Below are 21,533 nucleotides of genomic sequence, written 5' to 3'. Positions count from 1 at the left end.
TTGTTAAAATGTACATTTTTAAAGTTATTGGATATATATTGTTCATCGGATGCTTTTCTACTAAAAATTGTAGTTTAAAAGGATAATCTGCTAACTTTGTTAGCAGCATGTGGCTCTTCTTTCTCCTAACAATACCATGGCTATGATGGATGTGTGGCAGAGCAGATCATGAAGAACAGCAGCACCTTATCGGAAGACACGCTCCTTTACGAAAGAAACACACCATGTCCTCCCCCTTTCAAGCCCAAGAGATACCAACTTTATTAAACTTTTTAAAACTAAGACACACGTTTTATACAAGAAAAGGTAGACAACGATGATTAAAGTCCACACCAGTCTATCGGTGAGTGCAATCGAGCGCTTTTAGAACCACAATAGAATTGAGCCAGCAGCTGGGAGGCGAGATTGACATCCTGCATCCACATGATTACTAACTTTGAATTCTTTGAAATGACAGGGGCTTCGAGAGGCAACTTAATCATTTACAGGAAAGAAAAAAGTCTCATAACTCATTGAAGGGAAAAACAGAATTACCTCAATTTCGAAGTCTGGGAGCCCAAATGCTGTCCTGAATAAAGAGCAAAAGTGTGCGATGGCGGGTACTTCCCACCAAGAACGAATTTCTTCTACCGAAACGGTCGAAGATGTACATTCCTCGGACATTTTAAATGGCATCAAATAAACCCCTGTCCTCACATGAGATAGTTTTCCTCGAACTTGGCTTCCTTGTGTTAATTTCCACCCCCCACCCTCCTTATCTTCCTTCCCCCCTCCCCACCCTCCCCTCCACCAGACCCCCTCTGCTTCCAGTCTCCTAGTGCCGGTTGGTGTAAGGAATGTGCTGGGTGTTAAGTGTGTGCGCTGCCTGCCATTGCCGGTCTGCTCCTCTCCTCTCCCTCTCTCCTTCCCTCCCTCCCTCTCCTTTTCCCTCTCTCAGTGCAGGCGTGCGTGTGTAATCCTGGAACAATCTCGCAGCCCCATTCTCAGCGAGGAACAGATGGCCGGACAACAACAGGGGAGTGCTCCAATCCTTCAACACACCGGAGGGAGAACAGGACGCACTGAGCTGCTCAACGCCCGGCGCATCGCTTCACCAAAACCGCCGACAGCCCTCCACCGCTGCCGTGCACAATGGCCACCGCCGGGCCGGGGCCGAGGCAACGGGAGGATTGGCGGCTTGTTGAGCAGTAGCTGCCGGGTTTGGACCTCGGACACCCCCGTGAGAAAGTGGAAAGGCTCGCCACCACCGACAGGAAGTGACGCAGAGGTCTCCTGGGTACCAGCCAATAGGCTGAGCCGCGCTGTCCTCTGGGGTAGGGGGTGGGGCGAAGTGCCTACATATATTGTGCACACCCCGGGGGTTTTAACGTCGAGTTGTTTAATGAGGCTGGTCAGTGGGTTTTGGGAAGGGGATGGTATGGCGGGGTGGGGAAAAAAAAAAATCCATTGAATAACCGAGCTATTCTTTAGTTTTCTTCCTCGCTTTATTAAGTTCCTGCACTTTAGAATTGGTGTCGAGAACCTTATCGTTTGTTGTTTAGTTGGAGGTTGCAACTAGTGGTGGAGTGCGCGAGCTTTTCTGTTGGATCACCCAATGTTCCATTCCCAGAATCTCCGCGTTCCAAACGGTTGTTGTCCTGGAGCCCGCGCTCGGGCTAAAACCCTACTTATTCCCCTAAGACATCCCTAACCCCTCCCCCTTCCCTGGGGAAAGAGCGAGTGACACCGTGCACCGCCCATCCATTTCAACACTGCAGCCTGCCAAAATATCCAGTCACTTTACTTCCTCGGTGTTTGATTGCGTTTAATGCATTCAGCTTCTTATCCTTGCCGCCGTTCGAAAAAGTTATCACTCCCGAATGATCAGCTGAGATGTGACTGGTTTAAAAAAAAAGTCACCCTTCTGTCATAGGCATCGGGACACAGAAGTGACCTTTTCTTTTTACATGGGTGCACGCGTTTCCTGTATCAAGTAACGGTCCAGTTACTTCAGCTGTCCTCTTAAAGGGAGGTACAAGCCCTTTGCAGAAGCGAAAGTTGAGTTTATAATTGATTGCACGTTTCGTGTTCTCGTCAGTTCTCACTAACGTTTGAATATTGTACACAACCGTGTGGCCTTTTGAAAATGAAGGCACCACGTTTCAGAAAAGAGGCAGCTGTGTTTTCCTTTTTCTTTTGTTTGTTTGCCGTGTGTCAAACGTTTCCAACTCCGGCCGACCGAGATAGTTTGATAAAACTGGAACAGTTCCAATTTACAGGCGGTAATCTCCTCTCGACTGAAAAAGAACTGCAGGTTAATTATATACTTAAGAGAATCAAAGGAAAGGAGATAATGGAAGGAATGAAAACTGGTAAATTTGCCCCAGCCATGCACTTTTTCAGAGCAAAAGAATTAATTGAACAAAGTCCAGTTTTTAAAATTATACAGATGATGCCCAAAGGTAAGCAATGATATGAGGTTTATTAATCGACTGTGTAATGGGTTGCGGATATTTTAGAAAACTGGCTGTTTTTTTTTAACTTTCAGATGAAGGTAAAATGACCACTTTATTCAAAATGACATGCGTTTTGGTGAGTCCATACAGTGTAGACCTGGAGGAATACAGCCGGTCACAGTATCGGACGAATGTCGACGTTTCGGTTCGGGACCCTGCATCCAGGATTGGGGAGGGGAGCTGTGTAATAAATACAGAGGAGGGGTGGAGCTGGGGAAGGTAGGTGGGATGGTGATATGTGAATGCAGGTAGGGGCTGGTGAGGATTGGTCAATTAGGTGGGTGGGGCAGATAGACGGGAGAGAAGATGGGCCGGTTGCCTCAGGTCTAGGAGGCAGGCATGAGAGGGGAGGAGGGTTGGACTTGGATTGGGGCCCCGGGGTGAGGAGAGATGGAACTGGTGAATTCTGTGTTCAGGCCATTGGAGGCGGAATATGTGTTGCTCCTCCAGTCTGCATGTGGAATCATTGGGACACTGGAGGAGGCCCAGAATGGATATGTCACTGGGAAGTTAAAATGGTTGGCAAACAGAAGAGTGTTGCTGGTTATAGTGTACAGAGTGCAGATGCACCGTGAATCGGTCACCTAGTCTGTGCTTAGTCTCACTGATGTAGAGGAGGCCACATTGGGAGCAACGGATACAGTGTTGGAGGTTGGAGGATGCTGCAGGTGAACCCCTGTCGAATATGGAAAGTTTGTTTTGGGCCTTGGATAGAGGTGAGAGAAGAGTTGTAGAGGCAGGTGTAGCACCTCCGGTGGTTGCAGGGAAAGGTGCTGAGTGTGGAGTGGACGAGGAAGTCACGGGGTGAGCGGCCCCTACAAAAGGTCGATGGGGTGGAGAGGGAAATATCTCTTTGGTGGTGGCAGAGAATGATGTGCTGGATGCAGAGGTTGGTAGGATGGTATATGAGGACCAGGGGACTCTGTCTTTATTTTTGTTGAGGAGAGGGGATTTGAGAGCAGAAGTATGGGAAATGCAAGAGATACAGTTGAGGCAGTTTGGATCAATGGAGGGGGTAAGTTATGTCTGGGAGTAGAATGCTCCATCTTGGGAGCAGATGATGTGGAGGTGGAGGAATAAGGAGTAAGAGATCGCATTCTTGTAGGAGGGTGGGTAAGAGGAGGTGTAGTCAAGATAACTATGGGAGTCGGTGGGTTTGAAATAGATGTTGGTGCTGAGACAGTTACTGGAGATGGAGAGGTCCAGGAAGGGGGGGGGAGAGTATCGGAGATGGTCCAGGTGAATTTGAGGTTGGGGTGAAAGGTGTTGGTAAAGTTGATGAATTGGTGACCAATTTGCAAAGCATCTGCGCTCTGTACACTATAATCAGCAACACCATCTGGTTGCCAACCATTTTAACTCTCCCTCTCACTCCCTGGGTGGCATGTCCATCCTGGGCCTCCTCCAGTGCATAATGACGCCACAAGCAAACTGGAGGAACAACTCGTATTTCGCCTGGGGAGCTCACAGCCCGACGGCCTGAATATAGAATTCACCAGTTTCAAAATCTCCCCCGCCCTGGCTTCATTCCAAGTCCAACCCTCCCTCCCATCCCCGCCTCCTTAATCTGACACAACCTGTTCATCTTCTTTCCCACCTTCCACCCTACTCTTCCAACTGACCAATCTCCACAGCCCCTACCTGCATTCACCTGTCACCATCCCACCTACCTTCCTTCCGACCCAACTCCCCGTTTATTTCTGAGCTCTCTTTCCCCCTCCCCAGCCCTGATGAAGGGTGTAAACCTGAAATGTCAACATTCCTGCACCTCTGATGCTGCCTGATCTCCTGTGTTGCTCCAGCTCCACACTGTATTGACTCTGACTCCAGCATCTACAGTTCTTGTTACCTCCGTGCTTTGGTGAGTGGTTGGATGAAATGATGTGTGACTGTTGGTGGGGATTTCACGAATCTGGAGGTGTACTGCATTGATCAAGGGTCTGGGGAGGAGGTACTTATCAAAGCACAAACTAAGAAAAACTATGAATGCAAGACAAATTGTAAACCATCACTGAGGGAATGTAACAGCTTTTTATATATTATTGGTGAATCTCCCATGGTGTGAAGTGAGAGGATGTCTTAAGTATTCCGTGTAAAATGAGATGTCGGTGTATTTCGTTTTAAGAAATAAAAGATAAGAATAAAAGGTAATGCTCTGCATTTTTGACAGGCCAGTTTGGTGAGGGTTCAGAAGGTTGCAGATGACTCTGATTTTGTTCCTTTAAAGGTTTGTATATATTATGAAATTGATGAAAATGAGTTGGAATGTTATTTCATGCCTGTAGAACCAAGAAGTGAGCTTTGAAATATAGGAACTTTGCACTTTGTATCAAACTTGGATCTGTTTACTTTTCTGTGATGTAACCTGCATTCTAGAAATAAAAGCAAGCTCAAGAAACCAGGGTTGAGAGGAATCAATTATGCAAAGAATAACCAAACAACATGTGCTCGCGTAAATTCATTTATGACTCGTTCCTGAATTCTTCTATGTAAATAGTATGATAGTGCTATGTGCAAAACTTTTAATCAACTCTTATTGCTTTCCAATGACACTGCAAATGAAAATTCAAGATTTGTGTCTGGGTGCACTTAGCTATTTCTAAATCCAGCAGGTCTGTGGAGATAAAACAAGAGTTAACCTTTCGAGTCCATGTGAAATCCTTCTGTTTTCTCTCCACGGATGCCTGACCTGCTGAGTTTCTCCTGCAATTTCTATCTTTGTCTGTTTCAGATCCCCAGATCTTTGTTTTATTTCTAAATCTGTTGGGGATCATTTTGTTAATGTTTATCCAAACTTTAAGGATAGCTCCTTTTTAAGATTTCATGAAGTAATTTGCCGAGTAGAATTAAATTGTGTCAGTCGGGTGTTCCCACCAAATGAGATTTATTACTTCCGTTTCTAATTTGAGGGAGTCTTCCGTGCATGTTTATTTGTACATGTTGCACAAATATTGCGAGAGTAATTGAGCAAGCACTGGACTCAAACTTCCAAGGTTCGATAACTTTGCGTTGCATATATATTGAGTTATTGCCCAGTGTGTCAGATGCCTTCATTGAATAGATAGATTTTATTGTGGTTTAGCCCATCATTTGCCAAGTATTAATATTAGTAAAGTATCTTTTAAAACAGGAAAAGGTGACCACAGAATTGCTGCAATTGGACACACAATTTGTTTGGGGAATATAGAACCATCCTGAAAACGCTTGCAGATTGTTTTGCTTTATTTAGGTAGTGGGGACTGCCTTAATGTCTAATAATTTAACATTTGACTTTGCGTAAGACCATTTTGTCACAGTGAGACAAAGGCCTCGTGGTATTACCGCTGGACCGTTAATCCAGAGACCCAGATAATGTCCTGGGGACCCAGGTTTGAATCCCGTGACGGCAGATGGTGGAATTTGAATTCAATAAATATCTGGAATTAAGAGTCTAATGATGACCATTAATTCATTGTCGATTGTTGGAAAAACCGATCTGGTTCACTAATGTCCTTTATGGAAGGAAACTGCCATCCTTACCTGGTCTGGCCTACATGTGACTCTGGGCCCACAACAATGTGGTTGGCTCTCAACTGCCCTTAATTGCCCTCTGGGCAATAAATGTTGCCTAGCCAGCAACGCCCTCATCCCGTGAATGAATAATAAAAAAAATCAGAACCGGCATATAACAGAAAATTATACCTGGCTTGGAATTCATCTCAATATGATTAATATACCGAAGTAATCAATATCATAGGTGTCCAACCTCTTTCTCTCTGGCTATTTAATTGATTGCTGTGGAGTACTGTTGGCTACATGCTTTTTTTTTTGGATTTAGTCAGGAGCAAATGGAATTTGCTTTGGCTTAGATTATATAATGTTATCTTTGGAGTTGCATCTTTGATCTACTCTTGTTATTGGGCTTATCAGCACCTGCCCACGTTTAGATCATCAAATTCAGATCTTTGACCCATGTGAGTAAGAAAATAAAAACCAACAATTAATGTATTGTTTTGAATGTATCAATGTCCACATCTGTTTTAATGAATACCCTCGCTGCCTAATATTTAACCAAGACAGAAAGTAAACTGTCTTTCGAAGTAGAAAGAGAAAGAAACCAGATTGGATATAACATTTTTTTCACTTTGTTTCTTGTATTTAATATCTCTGGGGTACTTACTGTCAAATCAAAGTGTCATGTTTACGTACACTCTGGTGCAGCAATAGTATTTTGAGCCAGAAGGTCTGGGCTCAAGTCTCACTTGTTCCAGAGATGTGCAATAACATACACACAGGTTGATTAGAAAGTAGTTTTTGTTTTGCACTGATTCTGGTCATCAGTTTTGTGTCTAGCCTGGCACTGGTTACCTCCTCTCTTATAACCAAGAGTTAAGGAGGCTATAACACTAAGAACAATTATGATGAGAGACAGTAAGAACTGCAGATGCTGGAGTCAGAGTCAATACAGTGTGGAGCTGGAGGAACACAGCAGGTCAGGCAGTATCAGAGGAGCAGAAAAATCAACATTTCTGGTTTATACCCACCCAAAATGTTGACTTTTCTGCTCCTCTGATGCTGCCTACCCGCTGTGTTCCCCCAGCTCCACACTGTTTTAACAATTATGATAACTCATTTGAAAGGTTTCTCTGGGTCTAGCTAAACAAATTCTGACGAATCACTTCTGCATTTGGCAGCACCAAGCCCTTTGCTAGTCAACTTGTGTATTTGCAATTCTAAGCATCCTTCCAACATGTCTAACAACAAGACTTAATTCTTCAGTGATGATGACTGACTGAGCTAGCCTCACTAGCTTTTGGACCATCATTGCCCCGCTGTAGCTATGCATGCTCTTCCATTTGGACTGCACTCTGCTGTCTTCCTGTTTTAGTCATGGATTTGATCAAACTTATGAGTTTACTTGCACCAATGTATGGGGTACCTTGCCTTAGTTTCCCAGCTTTCTCTTCCTGCCCTGCTTTGGGAAAGAAAATAGCTTGTATTTTGTTCTCGTAAATTTCAAATGTGAATTATTTATCTTCAGGGCTGTGCATTTGCTCCAATTATATTTCTTATGCCATTGCATTCAGTAGTTTGAATATCAGGCCAGGTCTGTTGACTTGGAAGAGCATGTTGCCATTGTTGCTCCTTCCGCTATTTTAAGATTATTAACCTTTTGAGGATGTAGCCTTGAACAGAAACCACCAAGTATATTAGAATTTACACAAATACAAGAAATGAAATCGTAGTTAGGAACGCAATAAGTACAAGAGTGACCTTCCTGGATTTTGCAGACAATATAAATGAATTGAAATTCAAATTAACTTTTGGAAGTGATAGTGAGACACTTGACAATAATGTGATGATAGACTAACACAGTAACAGTAATATAATGAAACAAAGAACCGCAGATACTGGCAATCTGAAACAAACAAAAACAGAAATTGGTGGTTGAAGGGTCACTGGACTCAAAGTCAACACTGATTTCTCTTCACAGATGTTGCTTATCCTGCTGGGTTTCTCCAGAATGTTTGTTTTATTTGTTATAACAACAGTAGTGTTTAATTAGGGTCTTCAATTGTTTATCTACAATTGATTAATGCAGATTGGAAGAGTTGCATAAAGTATTATTTGTATAACAATTTACATCTGTAGAATCTACTTACTGTTGTAATAGGAAATATCAATACTCCCTGAAGGATCTGCCATCCCTTTTGGACCATGCATGATTTCAGAATTTGTTTCAATGGAATTTGATCGTTTTGCTTGCCTTTTACAAGTGCATGCTCCTAGGCTAATTCTAGGTATCATTGAATTCACAATGGTATATCTGATAATTTTAGTGTCTTCCAATTCCTTTAAAACATAGATTTCCAAGTTAATTGTACTGGTGCAAAGTGGGCATATAGAAATTGATGATTTTAGCTTATAGCTGATGAATCATGGCCAGACACAGGTCAATACCATCAATGTTAGTGATGTAATGCCAAAAAATCTCTCAGACATACAAAGGATTTATATATTTATGTACATTCTTCCTTTTTATTTTTATTTATAGTTGCTATGGAGTCCTCCCTTAAGCTTACTTCACCTTTTTTGTTTTTCCTTCTCACATTGGCCTGTGTGCGATGTTGGAATATTTAACAACATTTTGAAATGGAAAATTTCTGCTTGCATGTCATACAATGCCTGCGGGGCATGTAACGCAAAATGGCAATCACCTAGATCCTCCTGTCAATTTTCTATTTTTATCTGATTTTTTTTTTTGGAAGTTTTTTTTCTACCCATTTTTCAGATGTTTATGGTTTGGGTTCAAGCTGACTTCACTACTTCCTACCCTGGCCCAACCCCAGTTTATAATTGACTCATGCTCTGACTCCTGTGATGCCCAAATCCAGGTGACTTAATTCTTTGCTTGCCTTCCACCGCAATTGAGTTTTTGCTGAATTTGAATTCCAATTGATAACATTTAACAACATAACCTACTATGCCAATACAATGTTAAATAGTCAAGTGTTTTAGCAAGCTAAGAACATTGCTTTAGTTCAACAGAAAAGACTTTGTTTTTATTTGAATTTTCCTTTTACATCCATGCAGACAGCACAGATCTGCACTGGTGATTCCATTTAAATGGCCTTGGGGATATGAAAACAGTTTATCCTCCAATTCAACATGAACATTACTGAGATCTGCTAAAATGGAACAACTTGTCTTTCTATTTCATCTCTTAAGACATCTCAAAGCACTTCATTTGCAATGAGTTACATACAAGTGTAATCGTTGTTTCGTAGCCAGCACGATGGTCACTTTCCGCAAAGTGAGGTTCCATGGAGATGAATTGTAAGTTAGAGTTCTATTTTTCCTTGAAAATTAGAATTCTTTGCTCATACATGAGAAGGCATGGTGTCAGTTTAACCCTGCCTATGCATTACAAACAATTTCAATTGTGAAGCAATCTTTCAGGACTGTATTGAAATGTCAGCCTAAATTGTGCTCAAATCCTGAGGTGGGCTTTGAATTCTAGTTTTAACTTGGAGACAAGAACTAACTACAAACCCCAATTGATGAAGCCACGTACAAATATAATGTGCCCACATAGATAAGAGTAAGTATCATAATTTCAAGCTTTGTGAGCTTATATTTTCCTACTGAAAACCCTGGATAAAATACTAGTCATTTAAAGCATTGTGCATTCATAAAACTTAGTTTTTTTTTAATCTTTTTCTTCTCTAAATCAATAAATCTGTTTTTTTTTCCCCTACATCCAGTAGATACTAGAAGGTAAACAGACTGTTAGCATGGAACAAGTGAATCTCATTAAAGTTGTGAATGCAACATCTTGCTTTCTATCTGAAGTGTTAGGAAACTGTTCCCTGGAACTTCCCTAAACCTCTTCCTGTCCATTTTCCATCTGAAGAAGCAGCTCACTAGTGAGGACTGCTGTCTGACTCTGAGCACTTGTTGACACACTGTTTTTTCGAGGGGCTGGTGGTAATTTACACTGTCAATCTTCATTTAAATTCTTTCAACCAGTAGAGCAGCTACCCATGACATCATAGTGACGATTGGCCTCTTGCACACCTTCATCTGATGGTTAGCTTGTCATTCTTTCTAAAGCTAAACTTATTGTTTTCCTAAACACTGCATTGAAATGGGGTACGTATGACAGCAGATAAATCTTTGACATCAGTTCAATGGATCATCATGACTTCTGTGATTCTGATGATTCTTATGACCTTTCTTTTGAATTTATTTCCCAGAAATTTGGAAAGCTAGTTGCTGATGCAACAGCAGTTAAGTAAGATCTTGATGCAAGTAAGTAAGTAAATAAATAAATATGTAAATAAATACTAGGAAAATTCAGTTTTAAAGGCCTCCAGTTTCCACACTGCAATCTGGCTTCAACTTTGAAACTCTTGTCTCCACGCTGTTTCTCACTCGGAGCTCCCTTTCACTGTGGTTGAGGTGGCCCTCGGCTGTGCCTGTCTACCTGCACTTTCCCTACAATTCTCTCATCTCCACCTCTCCCTTCCAATAGGGTTCATCTTCCACCCCACCAGAAATGTGGAACCATCTAGACTTGTAACCACTGGAGTTTAGAAGAATAAGTAGTGACTTGATTGAAACACAAGATCATCATGGTCACGACAGGGTGGATATGGAGAGGATATTTCCTCTTATGGGAGAATCCAGAACTAGGGCTTACCATTTTAAAACTAGGATTCTGGAACACTTTTCCCAAAAGCAGAGGGCAGAATCTTGTAGGGATCAAGGCAATGTGGATTATGCGAGATTTGAGGCAGAGTCATGTGAGAAGTCCGGTGAGGCCTATCTCGTGCCATCTTTTATGCTTTTGATAAGTGGCGTGTGGAGTTTCTTGGTCAACAACAACAGCATTTGCCCATTAAGTGGAATTTTGCTTGCTAACACCTTGTTGATGGCCCAGCCCACCTCATTAATGTTCAGCTTTCCCTACTGAAAACCAAACATGCCAAACAAGGTAAACGTGGAGAAAACCTGATGTGGAAATCAGAGTGGGTACCTGGCAACTTTAGGTCAGGGGCTTGTTCTGAAGAATCTCCATACTCAATGTTCCAAATGCGGTCTGACCACAGCCTTATACAGTCCAAGCAATGTATCACTGCTGTTGAATTCTAGCCGCCTTGAAGTAAATGTGAAAATTGTATTTGCCTTTCTAACTGCCAACTAAATGTACGTGTAAACCTGAGGAGTTCTAGTTCAGGGTTCTGTTAAGAACCTTTGTACTTAAGGTTTTCAAAGCCCTTTCCCCATTTCGAAAATGCCTACATTCTTCTTGCCAAGGCACATAATCTCACATTTTCCCACACTGTATTCCACCTGCTGCTACTTTGCCCACTCTCCGAAACTGTTCAAGTCATTTTACAGCCTCCACAATATTAACTGTTGAGGAACCAGACATGCTAAGGGTCAACTTGCCAGATACAAGTGGGCCCCACTTGGCCCAAACTTTAGGCAAAAGGTGAAAGTCAAGACCCAGCCAACACTGCAATGCCTCGGGTTGATTGATTTTTTTGTTTTGATTAATTTATTGTCACGTGTACTGAAATATAGTGAAAAGCTTCATTTACGAGTGGTATAGGCAGATCATTGCAAGCAAAGGATGTACAGACTAAAAAGACTTGGAGGCATACAATTTACATTATTTGAGGCTAGAATCCATTCAACAGTCTGGTAACGGGCAGAAAGAAGCTGTTTCTGAACCTGATTTTGTGTGTTCAGGCCTTGATACCTTCTGTCTGATGGAAGAGGCTGCAGGAGATCATTACCAGGGTGTGACGGGTCTTTGATGTTGGTTGCCTTTCTGCGGCAGTGAGCTGTGTAAATGGAGTCCATGGATGGAAGGTTGGCTTCCATGATGGCCTGGGCTGTGCACACCATCTTCTGTAGTTTCTTACGGTCCTGGGCAGAGCGGTTGCCATACCAGGCCATTATGCACCTGGACAGTGTGCTTTCAATGGTGTATCTGTAGAAGTTGGCGAGGGACCTTATTGACATGCCAAATTTACTGAGCTGCCTAAGGAAGAAGAGGTCTTGACTGGGTTGCATTTATGTAGGAAATCTAGGACAGGTCATTGGTTATCGTCACTCTGAGGAATTTGATGCTCTTCATTCTCTCCACCTTGGTTCCGTTGAAGTAGATAAGGACGTGTTCTCCTCCTTTCTGAAGTCAATGATCAGTTCTTAAGTTTTGCCGACGTTGAGACCGATTGTTTTCATCGCACTTTTGCACTTCTGAGGGATCTCTGTCGTTCCTCCTCCAACTGAGTGCCTTCTTGCATTGTTCTGCTCCCTTGTGAGAAAGGGAACACCTAAAGTGATTGCCAAGCTCCCCATTTTCCTGTTGTCATGCTTTGTGTTCTGAGGACCATTGGTTGTGGTGATGGAGTGCAGCTATGTATACCTCTCCAGCAGTCCTTGAGTGTGCTGGACCTGCTGTACATTGCTCCAACCTATCATGCAAACAACCAGACTCACTGTGCTGCTGCAGTGTCTGGGCAATGAAATCCATTGTGTCCCACATACCTATCTGCCACTCCACTTCCTACTTGTGCATGTGGATGAACTCCCCTACTGCTGACACCACCACAGAGTTATTGTAATGATTGTAAGAGGTCAGCCAGGTGGCCCTCATAAAATATGAGTTCCCTGATTGGGGTTGTTAATCTGTGAGCCCTGCCTGTCAGACATAAACAGGAGCGTCAAACATTCTAACACTCTGAGAGCTGGCTCTGAAGAAGCTGGATCAGTGTCAAGGACTCTCCATGTGCAAATAAAGGGTGACCTGCTGATGGGATACTGGCCTCTGGAGTTATTCCAGTGGTGATGAGAGAGAAAGCACACTCCTGAAGAAATTCACGCTCAACAGTCCTCTTTGAGCTAGGGTAAGCATTTCTAGGATCATGCTGTTATTTGGGAAGCTTGACTCGTTGATCTTGGCATTGAAGACTGGGCCCAGTATGTGAACAGAATGCAATGTTTTTTAAATTTGTTTTCCGGGCAGATGAAAAGCAACAAGTAATTCTCCTGACAGCTTGTGGACCCACAGCTTTTTCAGTTATTAGGAGCCTAACTTTCCCTGAGGCACCAGATATGAAACCCTTTCAAGAGTTAACAGATTTAGTTAAGCAATATTACAAAACCAACCTGCCTCTAATTCTGAGACGCAAACGGTTCTACTCAGCAATTCAATAACCAGGGGAATCCATATTGGGATATTTGACGAGGTTAAGATGCCTGGCAGAGGTGTGTGATTTTGGTTTAACCCTTGATGAGATGCTGAGACTGTTTGATACCTGGGATTAATGATGTAACCATGCAAAAGTGCTTACGAGCTGAAGCCCAACTGGACTATAACTGGCGTTATTATCCAGCAAGTGGAGCATATGAGTTCCAGGGTATTCTGATGGAAGTGGACACCCTCCCTGGTCTGACCGAGCTTGGGTAACACCACTTGAGCAAAGGTAATTGCATAGCTTCACTTAGGACATATCCTGAACAGAGGGACTCTACATCAGCCCAAAACAAAGCCAAACCTTGGCCAAGCAGTTAAAATTTTCTTCAGCAAACCATTGTGGTTGCTGCCGGTATGCGGACTCAAGACAGCAAAAGAGTCCAATAAACCTAAACGGAGTAAGAGAACCAATAGGCCAGTATCCAGGACAGTGCACATGCTGGAAAGTCCACCTACATCTGGTTTGGAACAGTTAAATTGCTTAGCAACATCTAAATCAGAACCAATCAATATAAACATCTGGCGTGGCCCTTTCAGTGTCTTTGACAAAATTCGCTCTGGACTCCAACCCTTAAATTTGCCGACGACTTCGGCCAGACCTGCAAACCTATACTGGAGACCTTTTCAGATAAAGGGTACAAGTTGGACTGAAAGGTCTGTTTCTGTGCTGTATTACTATATGACTCTCTGACGCTATGACTGCATTGCTTCTGTTCTGTTCTATTATGAGAAACAGCTGGTTCAGTTACCACTGATTTGTAGTAAAAGGCTCAGGCCCAAGCGTGATGGGGTGAAATTGGCTGAGGAAGATTCACCTTGATTGGCTCAACATTATTCAGTTAGGGTTTCACTCAGGCAGCTATTTTCTAATTAAATATGTGGACGTTTTTCGGCAAGGTCCAGGGACTAACAAAGGAGCCAAGGCTACATTGTATGTTGACCAGGAAGCAGTTCCACAATTCTGCAAGGACTGCCTAGATCCATTTGCCTTAGGGGCAAAAGTAGAGTAAGAAATCAGAAGGCTGCAAAGTGAAAGAATCATCAAACCAGTCCAGTTTGCAGAATGGGCAGCAGCTATACTGATTTATGAAGCCCAACGGGTCTGTTCCCCTCCATGGGATTTTAAACAAATGGTAAACAGCTTTTCGGAGCTGGATAAATAGCCAATCCCTCACATTGAGGATTTATATGCAAAGCTGTCGGGGGACTCACTGTCACGAAGCTGGACATGAGCCATGCATACTTAACAATTGCGGTTAGATGAGGATTCCCAGAAGTATGCTGCAGTTAAACCCATAAGGCTTTGTACCAATATACGAGACTGCTATTTGGGATATTGTCAGCCTGTGCAATGTTTCAGCGGACAACGGAGAACGTTTTACAAGATCTACCCTGGGTCGCTGTTTTATCTAAATGACATGCTAGTAATGGAAGACCAATAAGGAGCACTTGGAGAACTTGAATATACTCTTTAGATGTTTCTCCCAGGTGGGTGTACGCCTTATTCGGGAAAAATGTGTGTTCCAGGCACCCGAAGTGATGATGTCAGGCTACAGAATTGACAAGATTGCATTGCACCTGTTGGAAGATAGTGAGAGCAATCAAACGTGTCTCACATCTGTACCACAGGTTAGGTCTTTCCTTGGACTGGTAAATTATTATGGAAAGTTCATACATAGCCTGGCCTCTATTCCAGCACCTTCGCATCAAGTCTTAAAAAAACAGTCAGCCTTGGAAATAGTCATGTAGCCAAGGCATAACTTTCATGGAGGTGAGGAGACAGTTATCATCCTATAAGGTCAAACCTTGATCACTATGATCCCAAGTGTGATCTGGTATTGACATGCAATGCCTCCCCTTGCAACACGTGGGTGGTATAAGCTCATAGTTGGCCCAATAGAGAGAAACATCCTATAGCATACGCATCCAGGACTTTGGCTAATGCAGAGAGTTATTTCAATTACCTCCTGTCTGGAGCTAATCACGTGCCTGGTCCCTATACTCCTGAGTCCCAGTGGGCTGGGGAACTTCTTAGCCAGCTGTAGCACTGTCTCGGTGAGGTCCCATACTTTCTAAGCCCAATGTTTTCCCTGATGTGTCAGTACTTGACCTGCTGTGGGGAATACAGGAGGCAGGCTTGTCAAATTTTCTCTGAGGACTCCATATTCTTGTCAGCAAAAATTGAGATGGAGCAATCTTAGGGAGTGGCTGATTCACTGTGGAGGTGGTGGATGTGTTGGCAGGACCTGCAAGACAAAGAGAAGCCATCGCAGCTAGTGGTTAGAAGTGGTGTACAATGAATGTGACTGGTGGGGTTTCAATGAGAGAGTTACAGTGGAATGAAAAATGGAACTTAATCAGTTGATGGGACGTTTCAGTTTTGTTCTGTTTTCCTGCAAGAGACAGCTACTGTCTTTGTATGGGTGAAGAGCCCAATTTTGGGCATCCCTTCACCTGTACAGGCTCTCTTTGCCCTATTCTGGGCTGTTCTCTCCTCTAATGAGAGAAAGGGAAGAATTGGCTGAGATGAAGTGGGTGGCACATTTTGTTAATCCTGGTGCAAGTTGTTGAACAGTGATGAGGTGCCTTGCCAAGTAAATAGGCTGCATGGAGGACATGCAGGGTTAGTGGAGTTTGAAACTGGGTGAGGGAAGATGTTGCAGACAACAGTGAGAGAGGTAAAGTATGAGTCTCGTTGGGAAGTGGGTACAGTACCAGTGATTAAGTGCGTTGTAGCAGAGGATGGCGTGGTGGCTCAGTGGTTAACACTGCTGCCTCACAGTGCCAGGGACCTGGGTTCAATTCTACCCTCGGGTGACTGTTCAATCTCCACACAGACATTCTCACCATCTGCATGGATTTCCTCCGGGTGCTCCTGTTTCCTCTCGCAGTCCAAAGATGTGCAGGTTAGGTGGATTGGCCATGCTACATTGCCCCATAGTGCCCAGCGATGTGCAGGCTAGATGGATAAGCCATGAGAAATGTAAGGTTACAGGGATGGGAGGGTGGTGGATTTGGTTGGGATGCTGTTCAGAGGTTCCGTGTGGACTTGGTGGGCCAAATGGCCTGTGTCACCCTGTGATCTGTTACCGAGTGGCACTTTTACCCTGGCACAGTGGAGATGGTCATGGACCTTCTTGCCTTTCATCTGCATTGTGGAGACAGCCCTGGGCGTTTGGTCTTGTCATGGCCTTCTCTTCCAGTTCTCTGGGAAGAAGACTCTCTTTGTGCCAACCCTTTGAGTGGAATCTCTGCGTCCCTGTTGGAGAAATGCAATGCCATCATCCCCTTCTCCTGCATCTTCTGGAGATATCCTTGATCAAACATGGCAGCTTCAGAATGCTGGTGTTCATCCAGGTGCACTGCAGCCTTTTTTTGTGGATGAAAGGGATGGCAGTGTTTCAGCAGATATCCGAAGAGTGGCATTTCAGTCTGGGAACAGTGTGTGGTAAGATGTGGCTGGAATTGAAAACGAGGGTTCCAAAGAGGTGTGTTGGGTAGTTAAATGAGGTGCATTTAGTAAGATATGACAAGAAACTGTGTTAGGGCTCAGGCAGGAATCCCTCCACAGAACCTTGTGTAACTTGCACTTAGCAAAAAAAGGGCCCTAAGTATTTGAATATTTTCAGTGCAGAAGTGGGTAGATTATTGGTACACAAGGGGATAAAAAGTTTTCAGAGGTAGGTGGGAATATGGAGTCGAGGTTACAATCCAATCAATCATGATTATATTAATTAGTGGAACAGGCTCTATGGACCAAATCGTCTCCTGCTTTTAACTTTTGTATTCGTATTTGAGTGTAGAGATCTTTTGAAATAGTAGTAAGTTAATAACTAATGATTTATATTAAGGTTTAAGTACAGGAAAACATGATTGGAAATGATCTTAAGTTGAATCAAATGCTCAGCTAATGTGGGAAAATGTAACCCATTCTTTGTTTTGTAGTAATACAAGTTGTTCTATTTGAGTTGAATAATTGCCATAAATTTTGTTCCTATTGGTTTATTTCACAGGAAACAATGTATTGATTTATATCCTGCTTCATCTTGTGGATTTTTAGCTCGGACAGTTTGAAGAAGTTCGTCAGCGAAGGATCCAGTTTAAGTTACACTTAGGTACAATTGTTGCCAGTAGATCTTGAGAAATATTCTGAAGAAGGGTCTAGACCCGAAACTTCGGCTTTCCTGCTCCTCTGATGCTGCTTGGCCTGCTGTGTTCATCCAGCTCTACACCTTGTTATCTCAGATTGTAATCCAAGTCTTTGTCTTGCCACAGTATCCAGTGTTCATTCATTTTTGTCCCTTACACCCATCTGTATGGATTCTTGCTTCAGTTGAGGACCTTCTTGGGCAGGTAAGAATCTACAAAACAAAGCATGCAAGTGCTGAAATGGCTTGTATTTTAGCCAGTGTATTTATATATAAAATTAGGCATATAGAGGATGGATGCCCAAGTTAAATTCGTGATCTGCAGTTAGCTAACCTAAGCTAGGAAAGACATTGATGTCAATATTCACTGGTTAGCAATGCTTTTCTTTTAAAAGGAGAAAAACAATACTTGCACTCTGAATTGCTATCTAATTGAATGTTGGGCGAGGATGGTGACTGGATTCAGCTTTGATGTTAAATAGCTGCAGGGAACTGCTGGCGAACTTCATCTGTCACTTGCTGTAGGGTTGCTGTTACTGATCAACCTGCTGTGAATCAGCAGTTTAAGAAATGGAGTTAGTATCAGTGGATGAGGAAAGTGACCATGCAATATTTGATGCATATGTGTAGATATCTCAAGTATGAAGTAAAGTTAGTACTTTTTAATTGCCCAGCATGTAAATAGAGTAACTCTAGTCTCTGAATTCATTTACAGAATGAATCTCCAGTGCAAATCATAACTCAAAGTATATAAAAAGTAAACAGATTCCTTATTTTCCTGTCTTGAGGAAAAAAACTTAAGACTGCAATACTGAACTTAAACAAGATGTTTTGGTACAGTTGCTGCTTTTGAGTCTTAGGTCAATGTTGCAGGAAGAATGTAGAAGTATTGAAAAATTAAAGCATTAGTTCTCCTTTTGAAGAGTTATGATAGGAGATGCATAATTGTAGATTATTTCTAATGAGAAGGCACAGTAGTTAAAATTGCAAAGAATTGAATAGGATGTTCAAAAACGAATCTTGATACCAATGGCTCATTGAGGATTCTTCACATAAACAATTGTTGAAACAAGGCCCGTAAATGCAAAGTTGGAATAGAGAAAGTTTTACAAATGATGAGATGGGGAAAATGGGGGAGTTGGGTGATAAGATTGTTAGACTAGGTGGTTAATGTTGAGAGAACAAATGCACTACATTGCCTGTTTTTCTCTTGGATCCTATTGAATTACCAGCTATCAAAAGCCCTGGATAATTAAAATGCTTTTTGTTCGAATTTATTTTGGAGAGCACTTTACTTCCTTTCTTTCTTAATGTTTCTTTCCTCTTCTTCCAAGAAGTGTTAATCTGTTACCAGTCTTTGATTCCTGAAGTGCTTCTGACAGTATTTTTCTCTGTTCAAGTAATTTGTCTAAGTGGTGGATCATTTCACGTAGACAGGACAATATTAAAGACCAGTGCTATGTTCAGTTAATGACTGAATATATGCTCTTTAAAGCAGCATTCCCTAGATAAAGATTGCGATTGGAATGAGAATGCTGACTGAATTTTTCTTTCCAGAGCCAAGTGACGTTGGGGGTTGTGTGATCCACCAACCAAACTAGCTGTTTCAGTGCAGACTAAGGATCAAACCAGGACAACTTCGTGCTTTGTTTTTCTGTGTCATATGGAGAGAGATATTTAAATATAGACCTTATTGTCTTGGATGGGTCTAAAGTCTGTCTATATTCAGCATCCAGCAATTAAGTTACTGAAACAGAGCAGCAACTCAAAGCTCTCATTTTGTACACAAACCCCAGGAATAAATTTAAACATGTCATAGTTTCTCAAATTCAAGTTTGAAGAATGACCTCTTTCTCAAGTTATAGAACTTTGTGGTTGCAGAGCATAATTGAATGTGATTCTATCCAGCTTGCAGACTTCGAAATCCTTGATATTTCAAGGGCATCATTGTTTCTGAATTATTACTGAATTGGTACACTTATCTCATTGCTTACTTTACTAGTCTATTTTGGATGAAAAACGTTTGTAACAACTAGTTTTTGGTAGCATAAAACATCCATCTGAATACCCAAAATATTTGGTTGCAGTTTGCACCATGACCACTCGATTGAATTTTCACTCAACATATGTTCCTGCAGTTGTAAGCTTACCTTGAGTAGTTTTATTTTTCTGTCATTGTTGGGGTTGTCAAGTAGTGGTAAGGAAAACTTAAAAGCTTCTTATCATTTTTGGGAATCCCTAATTTTTAAAATTAAAATTGCAGAGTACAACATCACTTCACCGAATCAAGAAGATTAGGTGGTTCAGTATGGGAATTTTTTCCAAGTATCTTTCTACTTAACATTACCCAGTAGAACAAGAAAATCACAGTGGGGCAGAATATGTTGGCATTTTCTCACCATTTCCTCAACGTCTTGTTGAATCAGATTTCAAATTAACTGGATCTGTTAGATGTGTGTTTAGCAGCTATGAAAGTCTACTTTCTAATCAGTCAATTGTGAAGCAAACATTATTGTCTGACTAATATCGATAATATCAAGTCTGTAGTTTGTCTATTTTAATGGTGTTTTAGACCAGTATTAAAATGCTGCTGGTTTTGTTTCTTCAGGTGCTGGTTTACATCTCCATGAATATGCCTTATTGAATGTGGACTGGCTTGTGAAGAATGCCACTTATCTACCTAATTGTTACATTTGTTTCACACCTGTTGGAGGCGTCCGGTTTCATTATTTCCACAGAAACCAACAGAAAGAGATGGTGAATTGCTCAGAATGGGTTTTGCTTGAGCAATACAGAAATCAAATTCAAAATGTCACAGAATTTGATAACAGGTACACATTATTCAGTTCTAAATTGAATCATTTAGCTTGTGAGTTGTATTCTTTTCCCAGTTATCCCTGCTTCTCTAGAAAGAGATGATTTATGTTAGTATATACTTCCGCGGAGGGGGAGATGGTGGTGTAATGTCACTGGCCTGGTAATCCACTAGTCCAGTTTAATATTTTGGGACAGGGATTCAAATAAGAGACTCTTGTAATGCAGTAGTAGTGTCCTTACCTCTGGGCCAGGAGTTCAAGTCCCACATGCTCTAGCTGTGTGTCACAACAGATGTGAACAGGATGATTAGAAATGTCTGTGCTTTTATGGATTCTAGATATTCTTATATCACCTTTATCCAAATGATCATTTTTCATGTTTGCACCTTGACTGTGATTGTTTGCTGGTTATAGTCTAGGTCAGGATTGGCATTATCCAGTATTTGTGTTCATTTTGCAACAAGGAGCTCTGGATAGGAATGGGGAGTGGAAACAAACGGCAAAGTTTCTGCTGCTGTGGTCACCATGGATAAATTCAGCTAATTCATTGTAACCAATGATGTTACAGGGTCTTGCCTTGGGTGATAACTGGGCTTCACCTGGGGGCTTAAGGTTTAGCCTGTTCTGACCAGACCAAATGACGTTGCATCACTTCTGGCAAAACTATGTCATCAGGTGATGTTTCCAAACTCTGAGGTATAGTCTGAATTATCTTACTGAAAGAAGCATCAATATACAAATGAATATAAAGGACAAAGAATTATAATTCAGGCTCCAGAAATCTAAGCTACACAACCTCTGCGAAGCTACATTAGTCCAAATGGTGAGGAATCTAGAATAGAATACATACAGGGAATAACTGTATTGTACAGGTTATGTCACCAGCTGCATTGAATTCACATGTAAACCAAAACAGCAGCAAGAGCTACTGGAGAATATCTCCTCCAATGCTGAACTGGTCTCCTTGTAACTGCCCATCCAGTTTTCCAATGTGTGCTGCTCGGTGTAATTGAATAGGAATAGAAGTTGAAATTGGAAATGATCCCACCAACACAGCAACTTCTTCCAGACCTGGAGCTATTGACATCAACTGCAGTGCCACAACTTGTGGAAAGTGAAACCGAGCATTTGAGGAACACCAGTGGTTTATACTGACGATGATGATCCAACGAGGCAATGTTGTAAAAAGAGGCAGTGTCATCCCTAGAAGGTGGACAAGTATAACATTGTACTACAGAAACATAGTGTGCAATGGGGGAGAAATGTAACCTTGGATTTTCTCTTTAAATGTTCAAGGGATTTGGGCATTTCTGGCTGGGCCAGC

The 21,533-nt window shown here is 42.1% G+C and overlaps 2 protein-coding genes across 2 annotated transcripts in view; one reads left to right on the top strand and one right to left on the bottom strand.

Annotated features, from left to right (window-relative positions):
* The window catches only part of LOC109922830 (cat eye syndrome critical region protein 2-like), a 116,149-nt gene extending 115,466 nt beyond the window's left edge, over positions 1-683 (bottom strand). Inside the window, exon 1 of the mRNA XM_048607880.1 lies at positions 535-683. Within this exon, the coding sequence (XP_048463837.1) occupies positions 535-675 (141 nt within the window). The 5' untranslated portion in view covers positions 676-683. The remainder of the gene's footprint in view (positions 1-534) is intronic.
* Positions 684-1,405: 722 nt separating this feature from the next.
* The window catches only part of ada2a (adenosine deaminase 2a), a 56,183-nt gene continuing 36,055 nt past the window's right edge, over positions 1,406-21,533 (top strand). The window contains exons 1-2 of the mRNA XM_048607506.1: positions 1,406-2,441; positions 20,002-20,224. Of these exons, the coding sequence (XP_048463463.1) occupies positions 2,126-2,441; positions 20,002-20,224 (539 nt within the window). The 5' untranslated portion in view covers positions 1,406-2,125. The remainder of the gene's footprint in view (positions 2,442-20,001; positions 20,225-21,533) is intronic.

The sequence above is a fragment of the Rhincodon typus genome, chromosome 18 (assembly GCF_021869965.1).
Source record: "Rhincodon typus isolate 14 chromosome 18, sRhiTyp1.1, whole genome shotgun sequence".
NCBI lineage: Eukaryota > Metazoa > Chordata > Chondrichthyes > Orectolobiformes > Rhincodontidae > Rhincodon > Rhincodon typus.
The sequence above is the reverse complement of the archived record's forward strand: the minus strand, read 5'-3'. Positions and strand labels throughout refer to the sequence as shown.